The 21,950-nt window shown below is 43.9% G+C and overlaps 8 protein-coding genes and 1 non-coding gene across 9 annotated transcripts; 4 read left to right on the top strand and 5 right to left on the bottom strand.

The window, feature by feature from the left end:
• Nucleotides 1-1,047: 1,047 nt before the first annotated feature.
• BYT42DRAFT_491942 (uncharacterized protein) lies at nt 1,048-1,837 on the bottom strand (the record flags this gene model as incomplete). Its single annotated transcript, XM_051564111.1, has 4 exons — nt 1,048-1,217; nt 1,275-1,346; nt 1,413-1,604; nt 1,666-1,837. The coding sequence occupies 4 exons, from the start codon at nt 1,835-1,837 to the stop codon at nt 1,048-1,050; spliced, it is 606 nt and encodes a 201-aa protein (XP_051425942.1).
• A 1,388-nt stretch (nt 1,838-3,225) lies between these two features.
• Nucleotides 3,226-4,876, bottom strand: BYT42DRAFT_223544 (programmed cell death protein 2). Its single transcript, XM_051562596.1, has 5 exons — nt 4,578-4,876; nt 4,436-4,519; nt 4,262-4,362; nt 3,747-4,168; nt 3,226-3,682 (listed from the first exon to the last, which is right to left on the bottom strand). The coding sequence occupies exons 1-5, from the start codon at nt 4,737-4,739 to the stop codon at nt 3,264-3,266; spliced, it is 1,188 nt and encodes a 395-aa protein (XP_051425943.1). The 5' UTR covers nt 4,740-4,876; the 3' UTR covers nt 3,226-3,263.
• Nucleotide 4,877: 1 nt separating this feature from the next.
• On the top strand, nt 4,878-6,583 carry BYT42DRAFT_223548 (uncharacterized protein). The gene is made up of 6 exons (XM_051562597.1): nt 4,878-5,055; nt 5,115-5,650; nt 5,707-5,761; nt 5,825-5,932; nt 5,999-6,222; nt 6,297-6,583. Exons 1-6 carry the CDS (start codon nt 4,950-4,952, stop codon nt 6,492-6,494), a joined length of 1,227 nt encoding a protein of 408 aa, XP_051425944.1. The 5' UTR covers nt 4,878-4,949; the 3' UTR covers nt 6,495-6,583.
• Nucleotides 6,584-7,150: 567 nt separating this feature from the next.
• Nucleotides 7,151-8,300, top strand: BYT42DRAFT_559061 (WD40-repeat-containing domain protein; the record flags this gene model as incomplete). Its single annotated transcript, XM_051567069.1, has 3 exons — nt 7,151-7,334; nt 7,392-8,109; nt 8,170-8,300. The coding sequence occupies 3 exons, from the start codon at nt 7,151-7,153 to the stop codon at nt 8,249-8,251; spliced, it is 984 nt and encodes a 327-aa protein (XP_051425945.1). The 3' UTR covers nt 8,252-8,300.
• Nucleotides 8,301-10,009, bottom strand: BYT42DRAFT_602736 (kinase phosphorylation protein-domain-containing protein). Its single transcript, XM_051571059.1, has 6 exons — nt 9,876-10,009; nt 9,794-9,816; nt 9,628-9,715; nt 9,453-9,567; nt 9,259-9,393; nt 8,301-9,183 (listed from the first exon to the last, which is right to left on the bottom strand). The coding sequence occupies exons 1-6, from the start codon at nt 9,895-9,897 to the stop codon at nt 8,355-8,357; spliced, it is 1,212 nt and encodes a 403-aa protein (XP_051425946.1). The 5' UTR covers nt 9,898-10,009; the 3' UTR covers nt 8,301-8,354.
• On the bottom strand, nt 9,992-11,884 carry BYT42DRAFT_559064 (thiamine diphosphate-binding protein). Its single transcript, XM_051567070.1, has 7 exons — nt 11,719-11,884; nt 11,524-11,656; nt 11,380-11,457; nt 11,116-11,318; nt 10,890-11,045; nt 10,718-10,826; nt 9,992-10,638 (listed from the first exon to the last, which is right to left on the bottom strand). Exons 1-7 carry the CDS (start codon nt 11,770-11,772, stop codon nt 10,199-10,201), a joined length of 1,173 nt encoding a protein of 390 aa, XP_051425947.1. The 5' UTR covers nt 11,773-11,884; the 3' UTR covers nt 9,992-10,198.
• Nucleotides 11,885-13,840: 1,956 nt separating this feature from the next.
• BYT42DRAFT_t36 lies at nt 13,841-13,912 on the top strand. The gene has a single exon. It is a non-coding gene; the product is annotated as a tRNA-Asp (tRNA).
• Nucleotides 13,913-16,668: 2,756 nt separating this feature from the next.
• Nucleotides 16,669-18,201, bottom strand: BYT42DRAFT_492485 (amidohydrolase; the record flags this gene model as incomplete). Its single annotated transcript, XM_051564152.1, has 3 exons — nt 16,669-17,081; nt 17,143-17,532; nt 17,616-18,201. The coding sequence occupies 3 exons, from the start codon at nt 18,199-18,201 to the stop codon at nt 16,669-16,671; spliced, it is 1,389 nt and encodes a 462-aa protein (XP_051425948.1).
• A 1,390-nt stretch (nt 18,202-19,591) lies between these two features.
• BYT42DRAFT_543497 (uncharacterized protein) lies at nt 19,592-21,819 on the top strand (the record flags this gene model as incomplete). The annotated part of the gene is made up of 4 exons (XM_051565697.1): nt 19,592-19,673; nt 19,846-19,942; nt 20,002-20,234; nt 20,303-21,819. The coding sequence occupies 4 exons, from the start codon at nt 19,592-19,594 to the stop codon at nt 21,817-21,819; spliced, it is 1,929 nt and encodes a 642-aa protein (XP_051425949.1).
• Between the last annotated feature and the right edge of the window lie 131 nt (nt 21,820-21,950).

Consider the following 21,950-nt stretch of genomic DNA (forward strand, 5'->3'; position numbering starts at 1 on the left):
TCGAACTGACCTCGGAAGGTCGGGATCTCCAATGTGCAGACGTTATCAGTGAGGCAGCCCCGACGCATCGGTAAGCTGCAATGATTGGACAACGCATATGCCTCACTGCAGAATGTTGGCCACAGCGTTTTCATATTTCTGGAAAAAAATAACCATTCAAAATATCTTTGTTACTTGGTACAAACATTTATGCACTACGCTTCTCATCTTATATTACAAATTTTAGATTGCAATAAAATATAACGGTCACGGCTGGTGACAGTTCGAAACATTAGCACCCTGTGGTAGCGACACCTGTAATCATATTGTTCGCAACGGAACATACACGGAAAGTTTGGCTTTTTAGGCGCATTATAAAATAGAAGGCGTATCTGCAGCGATTTACGATTTAACGAGATTGTTTTTGGTGCAGCAACATTTGCACGGATTATTGGCAATAACCAAGGCTCTCACTGAGAACAGCCTGTGCTTTTTTGCTGTGGCTGCAAGTGGTGATGGCAAGAAAAATCAAAAAGAGTCACATAAGCAACAGTTACGATTCTCTCACGAAGAAGCTTTTAGTACCTATTTACCATACAAGATCGATAACAGATGACTAAATAGAGATATCATTCTTATTTCTGTGGTTAGAATTCCATGATGTTATGTCAGAGCGATGTTTAGGTAAGATAGCTTGATTCACGATTGAAATTGACCATTCAGCGTGTTAATTGGGTTTCCCATTTTTTGTACCATCCATAAACTAGATTCTTTCCCAGGGTTGAGAGTCCGCTCATTACGATAGCTTGATGAATGGCCAACTATGGTATTTTTTGACCGTTTTGTTTCTATCATGCAACCAGCAACAAGTCTCTCATGCTAGCGGGGATTATCATTTTATGACACGGATGACTTAAGGTTAGCGACATAGTGTATTTACAGAACTGCCAAAGGAAAATCTAGATGGAAAATAACGAACAAATGAAAACCGTAATAAGCTATATGTTACATGAATAAATCGGGGGATGGCAATGTGGGGAAAGTGTACGATCAAATCACACGGGAATATCAAAGGAGGAGATCTTGTCGATGCTTGAGTAAAAAGGCCTGAATTTCCGCTGCATCGACCCAGCATTTATGCTTGATGAGGTTCAGAAATGATCGCTCAAGCTGATTGATTTGATCCAGCGTATAGATAACACAAATCTTGGCCATCTGCGCGTTGGTCAACCAGCAAGCTCGGTCTTCGTCGGCTATATCACACAACAAAATTTCTTGATCCATTTGCTGGCAACTTGCCCAACTTGTACCATGCAAAAACTTGGAAGCCACCAGCAGAGAAGCGACGGCGATCCGATGGGCGGTGTCTACAACAAAACCATCAGTATGCCCCTCCCTTTTCCTCTTTTATTTTTTACAGTGACTCTACACACCTTGATCACCGATAGCGTTCTTTGGCAGATTTTGTTTACATCGATCTATATAGATAAGGGCCGCAACGGCAATGTGGCAGGAAATTCGGGCCTGCGATGTAATTTTCTGAATGAAATAAAGCAGTTCAGGAGCTGTTCTTGGTCTCGCGCTTCGGGTGGGAAGAAGATCGCATAAAGTTAGAGCAAAAAAGTCTTTTTTGCCATGGTTAATCGTTGGTTTGTCTACTCCGGGGCACGGGCAGCAAAAACCTACCAACAAGTATGCTGGGTAACGGTCGATAGACGTGTGGTTGGGACGGCGAATGATACAAAAGAACTGAGCGATTCGAAGATTGGGCTAACTTGGTGGTGGAGGAGAGGGCGAGATTGGCGTTTACTTTATCAGCGTCGTGCTGCTTTTGGGACAACGGAAGACTGGCGGTCATCATTACTTCCATCATCATTTAGAGTAAGGGAAGAAAAAGAAATAAAAAAAAATTAGAAGAAATAGCTAAACGTTAAAAGAACAAAAAAAGGGAAATTTGAAAGATCATGGCGGAAATATTATGTTTGTGCTGAACTTGCCATGTGAGATTAATTGTGCACTGCACATATACGGATAAGATGAAATAAACGAACCAATCCGCTGTCTATCCGCCCATTTTCCGTAACCGCCTGACCTAAGTGGAGGTCTCCCATAAAAGTTAAAAGCTCGTGCGCTCTAAAAAAAAAAGAGATAAGCATCACATTCTCCAGACGAAACTCATTTTCTGCCCCGTAAGCATTGATGTAGCTTTATCCCTAAACGCAGATTTCACATTTTCTAAAAATGGGTCATCGCACGCTGATAGATCATATGCCTCCTTCAGGACAGCTGCTCGTCACACAAAGCTTGGCATAACAAAAGAATATATATAAAAGTTACAAAGCTATTTTTTTACGTTGATTCTCATATGCCATGTTTCCAGCTTTCACAATATAGAACCATTTGACAATCAATATTAATGGATTGAAATTTGTCTAATTTTCATTCGAATGATCAATGCAGGTTTCAAATGATGGATTATGTCACCAGTGAAAGCACAATTATACTGGTGAAAGGTCATCTCAAACATCGGATGTTTGAGTATTATATGTTTTGTAATCATATGCTGTTCTGATTGCAAATATGATGGAAATCATGAATGCGTCCATTCATGGAAAGAATTTAATCATCAAATAAAAAAAAAAAGGTATACCCATTCTATCCTGTCCTATCGGTTCACAGATCATTAATTTAAGAATTACCCGAATTGTCCAGCTGTCACAGTGAGTTTTAACGTTCTTGTATAATCATCTGCAACAATGAGATAGGAAGTACTGCCTATGACACGAAAAAAAAAATTATCCAATGATGTTATGGTCTTTGTGGCACTGGAACTCGTTTTATAGTCGTAACATTCGCAATGAAAAAAAAAAAAATAACAACGTCCCTGTGAAATTAGCTACTTTGAGGCATCCAATGCGCCTACATAGTTTTTGATGGAAACAAACTTAATGAAGTGCAGTAAATTTGATGAATTGCAGTATAACCTGAGGAAGTGCAGTTTCAAGGGCAGTAATGCTGGGGTAATCACTGTTTGGCCAAAAAAAAAAAACTGAAGCAAGGGCCAAGGGTTCCTACAATGAAACGCCGCATCGATGATAATAGAATGGCAAGCTCATAAGATCATGCTGATTGAAACCGTTAATATCGTTGTCTTACATTACTGTATATCTTCCCTATATTGTTTGATCTACCATGCTAAAGTCTTCTAAAATACACTAATATGTCTAATGGGGGACGACCATCCGTTAGCTGAGTGATTTAGACAAGTCACAAAAAATGACTTTCTATTTGGGTCCAAGCTTCATGCCATCAGCCGAAAAGTCTTGCTTCCAGATGAATTCCTCGGCATACGTATCGCTCGATAAGGCGCAATTGTGTTTACAAGTATATACAAATAAGGAACCCCAATCTAAGGAATCCGATGCAATGTGTGAAACACCCAGGAAGTTGAGCAAAGTCGACAAGATTTGGAATTCAAACGTGCGAGGACCCTGACAATGCGGGCATAAAGGTATATCAGTTGGCCGATTGCCTTCTTGCACCCACAGGGGATCCCGGTCAGGCATATCGTATTCAACTCGGTCATATCGGATCACTTGATCCGGATACAGCTGGATTCTCAGTTGGAATTTTAAAAATGCTTCATCCACATCAACTTCCGATTCCTCATAAATTTCTTCACCAGCAGGAACAAGAGCACCGGCTAACAAAGAGAAATTAGCCATCCAAAGTCTGTATATATTGCAGTATGATTCGTAAGATCGTACCTGCACCCGCCTGAGATGAAGACTGGTTCGCTTCACTGTAAGCCCGTTGATCTTCCTCTTCCTTGCCATCCTCTCCTTTGCCTTCAGGTTCGCTGACGATTTCCTTCTCTTCGAATATCCGGAGTGCGCGCAGCTGATCTCTCTTGTGTTTCTGCGCCAAAGTCAATGATTTGGTGCAATATTCTTTGTGGCCACATGAATTCCAATCGACGAGTTGATGTTGTCGGGAGCAATAAGAAGTCGACTGGCATCGTCCGCATTTCTTGGTGCCAGCTAAGCCGCAGATCACACACAAGGCTGGCGGATCAAATTCTTTTGCGACAAAATCGGTATCCATGGCTTCACTGTCGATAGCGCCATCATCTTCTGGAGGAGCATAGTATGGATTCTCCCGAGGTAACTGACTTCGAAAGACTTTGAGACTAATATAGATAATATTTTAGCATACGTATGCTTAGAGCTCAAATTTCATGCGGATCAGCCTTATGATCCTCTGATATTCTTTTTTCTCTTACCTCCTGCTCCAATCCTGCTTCAAGCATGCACCATTTTTACAGCAAAAGACATATACAGTTCGATGAAATGCTTCCGCAGGATGATCTTCAGGAGTGTACAACTGCGATCGGGATTAGCATACAAATTCTCCCCATGACAGAAAAAAAGACCAAAACAGTCTTTCAAACACATACTTGTAACAATAAAATAAGTGGTTCGTCGCAGTTGCCGCAGGTCGCCCGATCGACATTCAACACGTGTTCTGGATTCATCCATGCCTGTTTAACAGATTAACGATACGACTTCACGGGCTAGATCTTGATATGGACTGCTTACAGGTTTGCCTCCCGATTTACTGGGAAAAGTATCAGCTGTTAAAGGTGTTTCTGGATCTTCGGCATATCCCAGTTGAGGAGCCCATTTATCGATATCCAATGCTTCGCTCATTTCCTTGTTGTCAAGCAAAGACACATCACTGTCACTATCGACTTTGCTCATCGCGAATCGAAAAAATTCAGAAAGCCGCACTTTTTGACAGAGAAAACGTGTGGCTTTTTGAGAAATTCCCAACCACTGAACAATGACAGTCGGAGTATCAACCCCAAGTCTGGAAATAGGCTCTGAATTTCCTTTGCCGAAAGAAGGAAAGCACCTGCATAATAATCAGTCTAGCCCTGGCGCTAGCCTGTCGTGCTTTTCTCGAAGACCATGGCAGACGAATCTCCCATCTTGGAATATGACTCAGGACACCAAGTGTCCATACGATTCAAGGCTTTCCAGCGAGTATACCTTACAGTGTACTTGGCTGTCATGGGTAGGATGGGCTAGTCATTGCCAAGGCAACCGTTCCAACTAAGCATCGTCCATTGCTAGGCGCCGACTGGATCCAAGGTCCTTATCTTTATAAACTCTATCAGTCGTATGGTCTAGCATTGCCCGAGATTGCTGTGTTGTTTCTCACCGGATTCGTGAGTGGCGCATTTGCTGGAACGGCCGTAGGCAGCATGGCCGACAGTGTCGGCCGACGTCGTGTGTGTCTGGTCTTCTGTGCGGCTACCGTAGTGTCTTTGGTTTTGCGCCTGATCAACATGTACATATGCCTGTTTCTATCCCACATCATGTCGGGTATGTCCACGGCTCTATTATACAGTGTGTTTGAAGCATGGTATGTTTCGGAACATACATCAAGAGGATTTCCTGCCGACTGGCGTGCACGCACTTTTGCTACGGCTACATTTTTGAATGGTTTGGTGGCGATCTGCGCCGGTATTGTTGCCAACGCTTTGGTCGATATCTGGAGTCTACGTGCTCCGTATATGGCAGCGATGCTGCTGCTGGCCTTTGCAGCTGTGACGGTACAGGCGACATGGAGCGAAAACTATGGCGAAACACAGCAAAGGGTAAAGATCGTGCGTGTATGATGGGGACCAAAACTTCAGGCACCCCATTCTAATACTGTACATAGGATCAGCCAAACATGCTTACCACGCTCAAGGAAGGATGTATTACTTTATTTACAGGTATTTGTTTCGCTCATCAAATCTCAGGAGGCGAAACGAGTGACTAACCAAAAGGCTATCAAGACGGTAACATTCTCGTACTCGGTGCGGCGCAAACCTTCTTTGAATGCTCCATGTACGTCTTTGTATTATTGTATACTCCGGCAGTAGAAGCAAATGCCGAATCGTACTGTAAGTTTGTGAAAAGAATTTTGAAACGGATAGGGAAGAAGAAACCTAACGCGATCGGCATGGTAGTACAAGACGAAAATGGTCCGAAAGAAGTACCCTTTGGTTACCTATTTGCGACTTTAATGCTGGCTGTTATGCTTGGATCATTGGCCTTCCAGGCTTTGGAACGTCAAGCGACCTCCTTCACCTCTAAATTTGGACAGCAGATCAAGACGAACAGGCTGCTAATGCTGGCGTTAGGTCTGGCCAGTACGTCGTTTTGGATCATGGCTATCTATGGAGCGACATCGGTAAGGGAATATATTTGTATCAAACGGCGTCGCCTTCTCAGAGCGGGATTTCAAACTAAATATATTGGAAATAGCTGCCTTTATTACTCCTTGCCTATCACATTTTTGAATTCACCACCGGCATGTACTACCCATCTATTTCGTCCTTGAAAGCCGAGGCTATACCAGAAGAAACGCGAGCGTCTATCATGACTTTGCTGAGAATTCCCATGAATCTCGGAGTGGGCATCATCTTGTGGCAGGTAAGCTTTTATTTGCCTTTTTTTCCTTAGTATACAAGGAGATGATTTTGACGAAAATGCGCCACTTTACTCTTAGGTGGGCTCTCTAACTACCTCTTTCATGTTTGCCATCTGTGCCGTCATGACCCTTGTCGGCTGTACTCTTGTAGTTATAAAGTATCGTTAGAAGATTTGATCACATTTTTGTCATAAATTGATTTTTCTGCCCTCAAATAATTATCAGGTGCTTCAATATATGGACCTTCCCGCCATTGCTGCTTCTTGATGTCAGTCTCCCGGCAAAGAATATGAGTACAGCGTCGTCCAATGCTACAGATAGTGGGGCTTCCTGGGCAGAAAAAAAAAAATAGATATCTCCTGCAGCTGTACGTATTCCGCCTAGACAGTTCAAAAATAAGAAGCATTTATGCACGAACAATGGGCTAAACTTTACTTCTTTTTCATAAACATAATTTTTAACCACTGAAAAGCACCTCGCAACCAACGTCGAACTATGTGATCGATCGTGAAAAGCAGGGATCCAATCCAACCGTCTTTTTCAACGTCGTGATGGCACGCCAATAAACGTGCCGGACCGATTTAGTGACGTCACACAGTGACGTCGCAGTTTCGATTTTGGCAAAAAAAAAAAGTGTTTGGGAAAGTTGAAGCTTTTTTTTTTCTCTTGATCGAAAGCCACCTTTAGTATGAGACCCATCCTTTTGCAAGGCCACACGCGTTCATTGACGCAAATCAAGTACAATCGGGAAGGCGATTTGCTTTTCTCCGTCTCAAAGGATAAAGTCATCAATGTGTGGTATTCCCACAATGGCGAGCGTCTCGGTACCTACAACGGCCATCAGGGCAGTGTGTGGACTGTCGATGTCAACTGTAAGTGATGATTGATTTGGAAAACGGCTGTATTATGTGTATTTATATTGTATATAGCTACTTCGACCATGATCATTACCGGTGCTGCTGATAACACTGCTAAATTATGGGAAGTTCAAACCGGTCGATGCTTGAAGACATGGGAATTCAAGACAGCAGTGAAGCGAGTGGAATTCAGCGAAGATGATACCATGGCGCTGTGTGTGACCGAAGAACGTATGGGTTACTCTGGTAGTGTGACCGTGTTGGCTGTCAATCCTGATGTGAAGGCTCAACAATCGGACGAACCTATTGCTGTCATCGTCAACGACGGAAAGAAGGCCGTGGTGGCTGGTTGGGGTCCCATCAACAAATACATTATCAGCGGTCACGAAGATGGCACCATTTGCCAGTGGGATTGGAAAGCGAAGGAGAAGATTAACACCATCAAACCTCACGAATCTGAACTTACCGACATGCAATTCAGTCCCGACCGAACCTACTTCATCACTAGCTCCAAGGACAAATCAGCTCAAATCTTTGAATCCGATACTTTGAAACCTATGAAGAAATACACAGCTGATACACCTCTCAACTCGGCAGCAATTACCCCCAAATTCCAAGAATTCGTCATTCTCGGTGGTGGTCAAGATGCAATGAGTGTTACAACCACCTCAGCAAGAGCTGGTAAATTCGAAAGCCGTTTCTATCACAAAATTTTGGAAGAAGAAGTCGGTCGTGTACGTGGTCATTTCGGTCCTATTAATACAATCGCTGTTCATCCCGATGGCAAGAGGTATGTCTAGACATTTTTATTTCGATGTGAAAAGAAACTGAGCCTTTTTCTTTATTTTAGCTATTCAAGCGGTGGTGAAGATGGTTACGTTCGTGTACATCATTATGATCCTGATTTCTTCAAGTTTAAGATCGAAGCATAAATTTTATAAATTGTTACATATTCCTTTTCAATGAACAGACATTTTTTATTCGACAAGACAGACAAAAATTCAGCACGATTCTGATGATGGGATTTTTATGCAACTACTTTTGGGACATGGCTGCGCGTTTGCTGTAAGGAGAAAGAGATCTTTCACGAGGAGGATTCTTTATAGAGGGCCCATTCGCATTACGCGCAGTGGAGAATGATGAACGAGAATCTCTTGAGGGTTCGACATCGCTTTCATCTCGTCTTTGACTTGAGCGAACTGGCGAACGTGATCGATCGCGACCACGTCCATACCGTGGTGACCGACTGCGTGCATTTCTGTGTCCGTGAGGTGATGGCGAGCGGTGAGTGGTGCGACGTTGCCTGGCAACGGAAGAAGATCTTTCGGGACTACGATGGCGATGTTTCCTGATAGATGGAGGAGATCTGTCACGGTCTGGAGAGAGCGATCGGCTGGAAGAACGACGTCGGTGGTAACGAGAAGAGGAAGACCGATGAGCGGATCTGGAATGACGATCTGATCTTGGGGAGCGAGAACGTGATGCCCCACCATGAGACCTGTGAGAGCGACGATCGGAAGTAGAACGTCGTTCCAGGGATGGGCTTCGACGGCGGTGACGACGGCTTCGACTGTCTTCCTTGTCGCTCTCATCGCCGTCGCTGTCACTGTAATGACGATGTCTGTGATGGCGATGTCGTTTTTTCTCTCCTTTGTGCTTGTGTTTGCTCGATTTCTTCTTCTTCTTGCTCTTGCTGCTCTCCTCGTTGCGTTTCGCAACAGTAATCGATTCTACAATGGCGGAACGTGTTTCGTCGGTTGTGGTAACAGAGGTGGATGGGACAAGGTCACCATTTGAAACATTGTTGGAAGCGTTCATCACTTCTACAGCATGACCGCCCGGTGGTATTATTCGGTTCGATGTTCTAAGCATATCCAATTGACGAATATCAGCCAAGCCATTCTCAAAAATTACTATTTTTTGTCGCATGCGCAAGTACCTTCCATAGCCTAAACCTTTCTCATCGTTAATTGCATTGTCTCCCTGTTCATCGTCCGAGTCATTTTTCTTCAATGCATGGCGAAGTTCTTCCTGCGTTACATTGCTTTCGATCGTCTTTTTCTTCTTCACCCCGCTACAGCCCACAATGATAAGTTCCAAGCGAATTTATGATCCCATGAGTGCATGACTTACAGCGCAATAGCCATCGCTTCAGCTTCGGCTTCTTTTATTCTGGCTAATTCCTCCGCTTGGGCCTTTGTCCTTGTATCATCAGTTTTATTTTTGGCGTACCAAGTCAAATCCTTGCCTATACAAAAGATCAGCAACAACCCCACCAGAATTTCCAAGCCATGACGTTTTGTCTAACCTTTTTGCCATCGACCCACGGGAGCCATCAACGAATGGCCGAGGTAGTTTTCTCTGTATTTATCTTCTTTGACATCTTCCCAGCTGAACTGTTAAACAACAATTTAGCATCGTTCCATGAGTATCGCGCATCATACGACAAATTTGAACATCAACGGCTAACCAACCTGATCAGCGCCACCTCGCACACCTAATTTCAGTAAGAGTTAATAACGATCTTACTACGTGAGCAAAAAGTCAAAAATTTACCTCCTCGAGAAGGATGAAACATAATGAAGAGAACAACAACTGGAGACAATCCGCGAAAATGAAATGACAAAAATGCTGGCGCACAAAAATCTCACAAAGTGGCATCCGAGCTGTGGAACAAATAAGCAGTCAAAAGTACCGGAATTTCAAAATAGCTATTCATTGCAAATTTGCCAAATAAAATATCCAAAGTTGTAGAAGGGGCCATTCTTTTCTTTTTTCGTTTTATGATTCATGATCGTCTACATTGAAGCCAGATATTGAAATGGTTGAGTTCGAATCATGGCGGTATAATTCTATTGAATTTTTTTTTCTTTTTAAGTTTAATAATTTACAGCGTTTTTAATAGCATCGAAACATCGGATCATGGAAGGCATGTAGAACTTCTCAAAGGCTAATGGGAAGGGTGTATCCCAGCCGCACACACGCTGAATAGGTGCTTCCAAGTTTAAGAAACAATGCTCCATGACGGTCGAAGCAATTTCAGCTCCAACACCAGCTGTCTTAGGTGCTTCGTGTGCAATGACAAGTCTCCCTGTCTTCTTCACTGATTCGACCACTGTTTCAATGTCCCAGGGCAAAATCGATCGCAGATCGATAAGTTCGCAGCTCAAACCAGGCATTTCTCTTTCTGCGAGCTGGATGGCGTTTTCAAGAGTGTAAATCTGAGCTCCGTAACCAAGGACAGTAACGTCGGTGCCTTTCTTCAAAATTTCGGCTTTACCCAATGGAAGTTCGAAATCTCCAACAGGTACCTCCTCAACTAAAATAAATCACATAAGTAGTCGGTTAGTGAGTGTGACTCTACTTTCGCTGATAAAAAAAAAAAAGAAAGAGCTTACCGGCAGCTCGGTATAAGCATTTGGGTTCAAAGAACACGACGGGATTGCGGTCACGGATAGAAGCCAACAATAAACCTTTCGCCTGAATCGGACTTCGAGGAGTGACAACCTGGTGTAACCAAAGGCCGTGAGAAAATTCCCATTTTTTGGTGAGGATGGGTTTTTTTCTTACCTTCAAACCGGGAACATGAGCAAAGAAACCTTCGGGACTTTGAGAGTGATAATGACCACCGTGCCCGACAGCCGAACATGGAGCACGAATTGTCATTCCTCCAACGTTGAACAGATTGCCTGATCTGTATCTGAATTTGGCAGCTTCATTGACAAGCTAATATTCAAGTAAAATATAGCTGATGAGAAGAAAGTTCTTCAGATGTGAAAAAGATGGACAAGCTTACCTGATCGAAGGCGGGGTAAATGTAATCTGCAAATTGGATTTCGGCAATGGCAGTATGTCCAACGGATGCCATACCAATGGCGAAACCGGCAATACCTTGTTCTGTCAATGGTGTGTTGAAGACTCGATCTTTACCGAATTGTTCGGCCAAGCCTGATGTTGCGCGGAAAACACCACCAAACGATACGTCCTCGCCAAAGACCACTGTAGGCGATAATTTCAGTTTTCCTGTCATCATTTTTTGATATGCGTTGGTTTGGCCTACCAGCTGTATCGTCGGTTGTCAAAGCGATGGACATTGCATCATTTACTGCTTGAAAAAGATTCATTTTTTTCGTCTCACCTTAACACGGCGTTAGTAAATGGAATTAACAAGCCAAGAAAACAGGTCATCGAGAGAGAGACTTACTGTGCGTAGCGCTCAAGTGAGCCAATTCTGGGGACCTTAATGCGTCTTCCGGTGCGCGCTTCAGTAGCTTAGAGTGCGCTACACCTTGTTGGATGCCGCTCAGTGATGGCGCTCCTGTTGCATAACCTCTGCACTACACCCAACTGTTCAGCTATCGTAGTACTGCGTTATATGTTGAATAAGTTTTTCAAGTACCTTGGTCAAAAGAGGAGCTAATCGACAGGTTTGCTGGATGGACTTAGAAAGCATTAAAAGAGGAGAAAACGAGCGCAACGACAAAAGGGCAAAAGAGGAGAAAGAGGAAGAAGTCAAAGAAAGACCTGTGGGGAAACCTGCCAATGGTTGAAAAAGAAGAACAGACAAATTTACCGTGGGAAAAGAATCGGATCCGTTGAGTTTTTTTCCCAGTTTGCTTGGAACGTCACAAAAAAAAAAGGCGCGCGATTCATTCTCCGACTGTCAGAGAAAAAAATCAATGTGTATGTCATGCAGTCGCCGATCAAAAAACGACTAACTGACACCTCGTCTTCCAACCATCGAAACGCGCCACTCATTTTCCTTGGTTTTTATCTTTCGCTCCGAAACATGACAATCAAAAACTCAGTAATAGGAAAATACTTCTTTGTTCAACGATTTCATTCTTTCATAGTCTTGCAGAATGATACTGCATGCGGAAGAGAAACCTAGTTTTGGATGACTTTCGAGCCATGTTAACATTGTCGAGAAAAACCCACCCAAGGCAATACCCTGTTTGAATATTTTATAAGAAATAGGTGGCATTGATTTGTAGTAACATGCCAAACTAGTCAGGTCGGAGGATAGGAAATAAAACCAATGGGTCAAGAAAGGTAGACGAACGCAGTTCGAAGGTGACCAAGTCGAAACACAAAAATGCTTCTTGTATGTATGCATCCAATGGAGGTCTTCGTTTATACAATTTCTGACCGTCTGTGTAGCTGTTGCCAGCAAGTGTACCAAAACTATATCCGAGTTTCTTCGTTAATGTCTTTATTGTTTAGTCCAACACCACTCAGCTTATAACCCCTACGGCAAACGGTCGTTCTTCAAAGGCATCTCTGTTGCCTAATGGATAGCATCCACCTTCCCTTCATTCCTGTTAACATGGGGGTCTGAGACATTAGATCCTGCAATCGCTGAAGCTTCTCAGTTTCTTTCGACTGAAGGAAGGCTGATGGGGAATGTTCCCGGAGCAAATGACAGGTTCAGATATAAATGCCAGATAGAATTGCACGAAAGCTATAAGAGGAGAATCTGCTTGTATCGAACCTAAAAAGTAGAAAGAAACGATCATACTGGAGTCTCTCGACACCCAGATTGGACCATACCTCACTTACATTGCCTGCGGGGAGAATTGGATGCACAACCTACATGAACTCGCGAACTCGGCTGCTTGATCATTCGATCATTTACTAAAAACTCTGATTTCTAAACCCGTGGTACGGCCTACAATTTGACTTCAATATTTAACGAAAGCATCACTACGTGATAATTATTGTTTGGGGGAAGGGAAGTTGCAAAACGCGAAGATTACACTCATTTGACGAACAGTGGAAATATGTTGCAACAATAGGGCATGAAATATGAGGTGGAATACGAGAATGGATAATGGGTTACAAACCGCCATAATATCCATGGTGAGAACCTTCAGGGGCAGCCGCGTCACTGTAAAATATTGGATGATGAAAACCCACCGTCGAAGCCATCGTCGTAACAGATTTTAATAGCTTATCATAGAGGCGGGTTTATGTCACGGGTAGTAAATAAACCTGCACCAAGATATGGTTGACAGAGCTTCCGAAGATGGAAATTACGAGCAAGTAGGCGTATCACGCATTTGCGTGTCGTCTTTACTTTGTGAATTTGAGTGGCCAATATATGATCAGCGTTGCAAACAAGCAATTACTTGATGGCTCTTTTCATTCAGTAGGCTTATGTATCTTTATGCCGATCAGTAAGATACTCCTATGCTCATTCTCAATAAGGGACAGTAAATCATTTATATTACAAAAAAACAAAAGATAATAATAAAGAGATGTTTGCAATCGTGCAATAAAAAAGTCGCTTCATAACTCCTCTAGAGGAGATAATGTATTGTCATTAAGATATGGAGTTTCAACTCACTCTCATGCCATACTTATCCGAGCATATTGGGAAAAATGATATTTACGCACAGTTTCCACTTGAGGAATGTGATAATACGAAATTTCCAAATCTATGCATTTCATTGGCTAGAACACAACAAAGTCACGTGATATATAACTAGCTGTCATAGTTCTACTGATTGATAAAAAACAAGTCTCGGATAGTATAGTGGTGAGTATCCCCGCCTGTCACGCGGGAGACCGGGGTTCAATTCCCCGTCCGAGAGTTCTTTTTTTCTTTTATTTTTGTTGGCTTCATTCGGCATTTTTCCTTTTTACCTCATTATTTGGCATACATTTTTTAAAATTTTTGATTAAACTGAGAACTGGGGCTCAGGAGGAAAATGTAGATGTGGTAGGTCAGAAAATAAATAAAAAGCTATTTCTTTGTAGATGCACACGCAGGCGTCCATGATCGCTCATATTAACGCCGTATAAAATTTGTACTCTCTGAAAGAAGTGAAAGCTAAAAATGGCTTAAAACTAGATAACTGTCAGTTACGCCGGTTCTTCTTTTGCGCCGAGTAGATTTGCTATACCAAAGTTTAGCAAATACGGAAGACAGCGCATTGGCTCGTCCGTAGATCGATGTCTGGAGGAACATTCGAAAGGTATGAAGGACCAATGTGATGAACGAGGCATACCAAAGGTATTGCCTGGAAAACGGAAGAAATATAGGCCGAATCCGCTCAGCATTAAAGTGGTCCCTCATACCTCTTGGTTCGTTATGTTTCGGAATAATAGAAAATATGCAGGGAGTTGGCGAGAACCTTCCTTAAGATTGTAGCTTGGTAGAAAATATAAATATGACCATGTTATGGTAGAAATAAAAACAACAATCAACTACAGATTTAAACTGAACTCTAAAGGAGTACTCAAATCTGACAACTGGTAGCGGCTGAAAAGAAACCCGACCTGTGCCCAATTACTATTACGACAAAACCGGAACTATGGACGCACAAACGAAGACTCTCACCGAAGCTTTGGCTTACCTTCTGGAACGCGAGAAGAAGAAGGAAGAGAACGCCGGAAAGCAGACCCAAGGTGCAGAAGTCAAGGTTCCTCTGCCTGCGAAGTTCCGAGGTGTCAAGGACCCCGTCGTTGTGGAAAACTGGATCGATGATGTCGACCAATATTTCTCCTTTACGAAAATGCCGGAGGAACAGCAGTTCAACTTTGCTGTTATGTTCCTCGAAGACAAGGCGAAGATGTGGTGGCGACGTCACAAGGAGACTAGTGGTGACGATACGATCGATAACTGGGAAGACTTATGCGATGCCATTCGACATTACTTTGTCCCAACTGGTGTGTATCGACAAGTCCGTGGAAAGTTGCACAAACTACGACATACTTGTTCCGTGCAACGTTATGCCGAAGAGTTCCAGGATTTGAGAGCGATCGCTGGTGATGTCTCGGAAGCGGAAGCTTTGGACCGCTTCACTCGTGGCCTACGTATTCCGATCCAGGAATATGTGTACACCAATCTGACATAACTAGTTCAAACCAAAAGAAATAAATATATATTATACATTTGACGGACTGGACAACATCATCGAATGATGATGAGTCAATGTGGAAGGTTAGTGGCTCGACCGGGTGACAGAAAAAGTGTTAGGACGTGTAGAAGGCCAAGTTCCAATGAGCTGGCTGACTATATGACAGAAGATGAACGAAAAAGTTCCTTGCGATTGAAAAGCATGTAAAATAGAGTAAAGTGGAGCGAAAGCTTTTCCTTTATTCTTCAAGGATGAGCGAGGGCATGCCCACTGCGGACTATTTCTCGCCATAGGGCCTTGGGAAATGAATTTAATGAACAAGATTAAAGGAATGTAATAGGCGGGGAGCTGTTGGACCCTTGCGATGAAGACGATAGACCGTAACAGAGCTCGCCACCGTAGCTCAACCAGCTGATATTTTAGCAAGAAGACGTCTGTCAGCTTGGAATTGTTGACAAAGGCTTGTTCAACGTTGCCTGCTTATGAGTGCACTCTCGATGAGAGCCTCAACCCCGGAAGCACATTTGGATGAACCGCTTTTTATGTTTCAGTCAAGGAAGCTTTCGGTGCGGTTCATCGAAGCATTATTCCCAACTAAGGCTCTAAATTATACGCCAGAATTATTTTCTCCATCCACCTTTTTCGTTGCCCTATTCGTTACGATAGCAGACTATCATTACTGCACAAGTAAGATAACAGAACATAGATAAGTCACGAGAGTCTGATGGTGACACCAATGATATTGCTAAGCTTCGGTACCTAATGCCGTGTCCCTGGGAAATAATTCGAAAAGTTATATTCCTGCTATTACTGAGAAAACTGCTTCAGCGTTCAGAAGAACTTGCCATCATCATACCAAGGTGAGATTTTTTAATCCTTCTTGCCTTCCCAACTTCCTGGAATTTAGGCAAACGGAGGCTGACTGACTGAAATATTGAAAAACAAAACTGCTATGCTTTCTATTCGCTTTCTGCCTGGGCCCATCATTTCCGCTAGTAATATGTTAAATCTAGCGGTGAAGCAGCTGCTCAGGCTTCCCTAATACGATGTTGTGATTCCTTTCAAACGTTCACATCTTCGAACCCTAGGGCAACCTACAGAGACGCGCAATAGTCGAACATCTGAATATTCCCTGCATCCATGCATCTGCGATATGCCTTTGCTCTTCATATAACCAACTTTTACCGATACTTTCCCTGTATTCACTCTATCCAGTCCACAAAGAGGCTTTCCATATTACATTTTTGCTCGGATAAAAATGATAAACCTTTATTGAATCCATCACAGAATCGAAATTTTATACTTACAGTTTTTTTATAGTGGGTTCCTGCTACCACCAAAAAATAATAATAACGAAATGGCCCGTTTTTTTACACGGTGGGTTACCTGAAACCACCTTTAGAAAAAGAAAAAAAAAAGATATGTACTCACTCAGTTTTTTGGACTGTGGGTTACTGCAACCACAGTAAATTATCAAGAATGATAATTTAGACAACGGGCCACTTGGGTTGACCCTTCACACCGGCACGGGCATACAAGGTATCGGCATTCTTGCGAGCTTCGCGCAAAATCTCCTCTTCATCCATGGTGAGCAACTTGCGCTTTTCGACTACAAGTTCACCGTCGATAACAACAGTGTACACACTACCACCAGTGGCAGCATAGACCAGAGTCGAAACAGGGTTAGGATTAGGAGTCGTGCCAAGACCGCTTTCGAAATCAAGGACCACGAAATCAGCCTTCTTGCCCTCCTCAATGGAACCAATTTCCTTCTCAAGACCAACAGCGCGGGCACCATTGATGGTGGCCATCTCGAGAACAGTTTCAGCAGACATGGTCACAGGATCGCAGGAAACCGCCTTGTGGATCAGAGCAGCCAGCTTCATCTCCTGGATCAAGTCTAGAAGCAGAAGGGCATGTCAGCATTGAAAGCATACAAACGAGGTAATTTCCTAACATACCATAGCAGTTGTTGGATGGACCGCCGTCACAGCCCAGACTAACATTGACACCGGCATCGAGCATAGCAGGAACGGGGGACACACCGGAAGCAAGCTTGGAGTTGGATGCAGGACAGTGAGAAACGTGAGTGCCGGTCTTTGCCAAGAGCTTAAAGTCTCGGTCATCCAGCCAGACCATGTGCACAAGCACAGTTTGATCACCCAAGAGTCCGACATGGTCACAGAACTCACTGGGAGTCATGTCGTGGTTTTGACGGTAGTGGTCCTGGTCAGCCTTCACTTCAGCGCAGTGCATAGTGATACGAATATTGCGCTCGCGAGAGAATTGGGTCATTTCCTTCAACAGCTCCACGCTGACACCTGGGGGAGTGCGGGCACCGAACCAAACATCTATACAGATAAAAAATTAGACAGGAGTCTCCAAAAGATTTCCGTCGAAATCCAGTGTATGGCAGACCAGACAGGATACTTACGAAGGCGATCGTTGGCCTTTCCGTGCCATTTTTTGTGCATGTCCAAGGCACCAAGCAAACTCTGTTCGCGAGTTTCGACAAGACCGGGGTGCATAGACCATGCAGACTGGGAGGCATACTTGCCGACGTCCATGACGATTTTGCCGATGCAGCCACGAATACCGGATTCAGTGACGGCCTTAGCAATACCATCGAAACCATAACGATCAGCCAACATGGCTTCCAAGAAACAGGTGGTGCCGGACTTGAGCATCTCAGCAATGCAGAGGCGAGCACTGGCGTAGGATTCCTCGTGGGTCATTTGACCCTGCAAGACCCAAACGGTTTCGCAAAGCCATTGGATAAGCTCCACATCATCACCGGAACCACGGAGAAGGGCTTGAGCAAGATGGACATGAGTGTCAATGAGACCAGGGATAACAGCACGGTTCTCTAAGTCGTAAGTAGATTCCTCAGGGTACTCTTCTCGGAGAGCCTTTGTCTTGCCAACCTTGACGAAGCGGTTGCCCTGAACCAAAATGGCACCATCGCGAATAATTTCGCGCTTGGCGTTCATTGTGATAATAGTACCGTTGATGTAAAGCATTGTTGTAAAATTCTGTCTAGTTTTCAGGAGAAGAAGACAAAAGTAAAAAAGACAATCTGAGACAGGTTTCTTGTCATAGACCGTTTTTATAGACACGAAACTATGTCAATTGAAGCTCCGAATGTGGGGTGGGAAAGTTCTTTTGTTTTTAGTGCTCTTGACGCCAGCACCAAATGAGTAAGCATCTTATCAGTAAGAAAAGCCGTCATCTTCAATTGGTGTTACATAATATAGCTGTCTATGAAATTATGGGAGCCAATCGTTGCTTGCGAAAGTTGTCATCCTACCAAAGACAACGTCTAGTGGTGTTAGTTTTATCCCACATATCCCCTATTGGCAGCACTATAATTTTATAGCATTTGTTGAAAAACTTACTTTTGTCCCTTTAGTAGCTTTATGGGCACATTATCCAAATTGAAGATGCAAAAAGTTTATTGGCAGTTGCCCAAACTGCGGTCTGTACTAATCACCTGCTAGAGTCGTCAACTCGCTTCGCCCCATTTTTCTTCTTAGTGACGCTGAAGAAGTCAAATGAAGAATACGAGTACCGTTGGTATGTTTTTACGGTTAGGGTCAGTACTATCATCAGAAGAGCGATTACTGTCGGGGGAAGAATGTATGTTTTTCGTTTATACTCGTTCATCATATGATTATACTATGTCGGTGGAATTTTTTTTTTTTGTGATGAAGGCCTTGAAGACACAAATCCTCAGACGTTTGCATCTGAACATAACTATGCCATAACTCCCACGCTCCTAAAAAGAAATGCGACAACGGCTTGAGAGGTCGCTTTTCTCTCTAAGGAAATAAATGAGCGACGTGACTTGTGAAAAAGGACCCCAAGCAGTGAAGGTCATCAATCATACCCTGATGGTGCTGGCTATAATTGCTATACCAAAGATGGCATGAATAAAAAAGGCCAAGATCGTCACTCGAGGTACTTGGGTAATAGTGTTTCATTACATGATTATAGTTGGTCAGATGGCTATTTCGATATTTAGCCAGATCGTCAAGACGAGACAACGATGTGAAATGAAATCTAGGTGGAACTTCAAGACTATCGCTTATTACGTTATGGAAGATCTTTTTTAAATAACACGCTAACGTGGAGGGAATCAGTAGTACTACGCGTCATCGCACAGACTCCTAACGTAAGCTGATATTTTTATAGAATGTGTCTTCAACAGCTTTAAATTAGGCTGGATGATATGCGCATGTTGATCGAAAATATCGTCAGAGTTCAAACGGTGAGTTACTGAATGGATCCCCTTGGCTCCTGCAAATTGGCCATCATGTTCTTTTTAATTATGAAAAGCCAGTCATTTATCATCAACTTTCTTTTGGAATGCAAGTTTTATGGAATGTTGACAGTATCAAAAAAGAAAGAACAATGGATTCTGTACTTGTCCCTCTGTCCCCTGCGATAGAGCCAAAGTTTCAACAAGTACGTCTCTTACCCCTGGATATCCAGGGTAAGAGCTATGCATGGCTTGATCTTCTTCTCCTACCTATTCTTCATTCCACTTAATCATTTTCTGATCTCTGCGTGTGCCTTGCTTGTATATAAAGTACAATGGCCCAGCCGATGCAGTTTTCCTGTTTTTACGCCATAAGTAATGTATATTACAAAAGCTATTGCTCTAGTAGGAGCACTGTTTGCGGCCGAACTGTGTTCAGCTGCCATAATCCCGTATCGTCTCGAAACACGTGGCTTAAGCGAGACATTTATTGGTACTCTTGCGTAAGTGATGTCGCGCTCACGTAAATCGAAATAATGATCCTCTAAAATTTCCTTATCAGTGATAAAGCCTTGCAACTGCCTTCAGAAATAGGAAAGCCCCCGGTCTACGGTAACCCATCGCCCAACGGTTACCGAAAGCATACCAGCTATCTACAACCCGGTAGCTATCCTCCAGTGGATCCCGCCTATGACACAACTGCAAACAATGCCCAACCGTCGTTAATTGGTCCCATGGTTAACCCCAACGGAATGGGGAGGGACATTGGCGACGAAAATGAGCCTGACGAAAACGGTAATGTTGCGTGTAGGATATAATCGTGGAAATTTGTATTGATACTAATCTGTGGTACACGCAATTAGAACCTGACGAACAGGAATATGGACCCCGATTCCACAAACGTGGGGGTTATGGAAATTTTGGTTCTGCCGGCTTTGGTGCTATGGACCATATGTCATTTGACGGCTTCTCGCCTGATACGGATGCGACCAGTGCGGGGTTCAATGTTGATCCCTCATCTCCAGACATTGGAAGTCCTGACACAACAGTGGACTTTGACTTGGCTTCACCTGATACACCATCAGAAGTCAGCTTACCCTATCCCGATGCACCATCTACTGACTCTCCCATGATCAGTGAACCTGGTGTGGCCGGTATGCCATCTACTAAAGCCCCTCCGAGCGTTGGTCCACCATCACCCGGTCCACCTTCTACAGAAGCTCCAGAGATTTCCGAGCCATCGTCTCCAGACCCACCCTCCGGTGTATCTCCTTCCGTCGTAGACCCTTCAACGCCCGATCCTCCTTCTCTGGAATCGCCAGAAGTATGGGAACCTGTTTCCCCTGACCCACCTTCAAACGATCCGCCCGAGATCACTGAACCATCGTCGCCAGATCCGGTGACTCCCGACGCACCAGAGGCCGTGGAAGTTGTTGCACCCGAAGCTGTGCCCGGTGAAGTCGGCGAAGCAGGCGAAGTAGGCGAAGTTGGTGAAGCCGGTGAAGCTGGTGAAGTTGGTGAAGCTGGAGAAGCCGGTGAAGCAGGCGAAGCTGGTGAGGCGCCAGAAGCAAAGGAAGTGGTTGTCAAGGAAGTTCCAGTGAAAGAAGCCAAGGAAGTCAAGGAGGCTAAAGAAGCGAAGGAAGCTTCTACCAAGGAAGCTAAAGAAGCCAAGGAGGCCAAGGAAGCCGCTGAACCTGTTGCCAAGGAAGTACCGCTGAAAGAAGCTCCAACGATTGCCGAGAAACCCGTTCCAGAGCCTGCTATGACAGAGGCAAAAGAACCATCCGAGCCTGTTACCCAAGAAGCCCCCTTAACAGAAGCACCCACGATTGCTGAAAAGCCGGTCAAGGAGCCTGCTACTGTCGAAGCAAAAGAAGCCTCCGAACCTGCAACGAAGGAAGCACCTTTGACAGAAGCAAAAGAGGCCATTGATCCAGCTACCAAGGAAGCCCCCACAAAAGAAGTACCGACCATGGCCGAAAAACCGACCAAAGAACCCGCCACAAAGGAAGCAAAAGAAGCCGCTGAACCAGTAACGAAGGAGCCTAGTTTCAAAAAAGCACCTGCAACCGCCAGTCATTCGGGTATCCGCAAACTACCTGTAGCCGCCGATAATTCTTCCACTGTTAGTCCTGCTGTTCACGGAGCGAAGCATAAAAAACGTGAGAACGAACCTGACGAAAACGAACCTGACGAAAACGAGAATGAGCGTCCCGAACGTGGCGATCGTGGTGAACGTGGACGCGGAGGAGGGCGAGCTGCTCCTGCTGCTGGTGGCGGAGAGAACGAGCGAGACGAAAATGAACGGGATGAAAATGAACGAGACGAGAATGAGCGCAATGAGAATGAGCGCAACGAGAATGGCCATCGTAACGTGTAACTGCATTTTATTTCATTCATTTTCCTTAATATAATACATATACCTTCACAAGTGATAGCAGGCGCGTTGCTTTTTTTTTTTTTTTACTCATTCAATAAATTCATACATATACGAACTCGTTTTACTATCTT

The sequence above is a fragment of the Radiomyces spectabilis genome (assembly GCF_025331425.1).
Source record: "Radiomyces spectabilis strain NRRL 2753 chromosome Unknown BYT42scaffold_3, whole genome shotgun sequence".
NCBI lineage: Eukaryota > Fungi > Mucoromycota > Mucoromycetes > Mucorales > Radiomycetaceae > Radiomyces > Radiomyces spectabilis.

Bases quoted from the DNA above. Each gene is read 5' to 3' on its own strand.
- BYT42DRAFT_223544 (XM_051562596.1), bottom strand. From the start codon at position 4,739: ATGAGCAAAGTCGATAGTGACAGTGATGTGTCTTTGCTTGACAACAAG. The intron at 4,520-4,577 runs GTAAGCAGTCCA...TCTGTTAAACAG, and splicing joins GTAAATCGGGAGGCAAACCT to GCATGGATGAATCCAGAACA. The intron at 4,169-4,261 runs GTAAGAGAAAAA...TATCTATATTAG, and splicing joins AAGCAGGATTGGAGCAGGAG to TCTCAAAGTCTTTCGAAGTC.
- BYT42DRAFT_223548 (XM_051562597.1), top strand. From the start codon at position 4,950: ATGGCAGACGAATCTCCCATCTTGGAATATGACTCAGGACACCAAGTG. The intron at 5,651-5,706 runs GTGCGTGTATGA...TACTGTACATAG, and splicing joins CACAGCAAAGGGTAAAGATC to GATCAGCCAAACATGCTTAC. The intron at 5,933-5,998 runs GTAAGTTTGTGA...TCGGCATGGTAG, and splicing joins AGCAAATGCCGAATCGTACT to TACAAGACGAAAATGGTCCG.
- BYT42DRAFT_602736 (XM_051571059.1), bottom strand. From the start codon at position 9,897: ATGTTTCATCCTTCTCGAGGAG. The intron at 9,817-9,875 runs GTAAATTTTTGA...TACTGAAATTAG, and splicing joins GTTTCATCCTTCTCGAGGAG to GTGTGCGAGGTGGCGCTGAT. The intron at 9,716-9,793 runs GTTGGTTAGCCG...GTTGTTTAACAG, and splicing joins TGCGAGGTGGCGCTGATCAG to TTCAGCTGGGAAGATGTCAA.
- BYT42DRAFT_559064 (XM_051567070.1), bottom strand. From the start codon at position 11,772: ATGCTTTCTAAGTCCATCCAGCAAACCTGTCGATTAGCTCCTCTTTTG. The intron at 11,458-11,523 runs GTAAGTCTCTCT...CGCCGTGTTAAG, and splicing joins TCACTTGAGCGCTACGCACA to GTGAGACGAAAAAAATGAAT. The intron at 11,319-11,379 runs GTAGGCCAAACC...TATCGCCTACAG, and splicing joins GACAACCGACGATACAGCTG to TGGTCTTTGGCGAGGACGTA.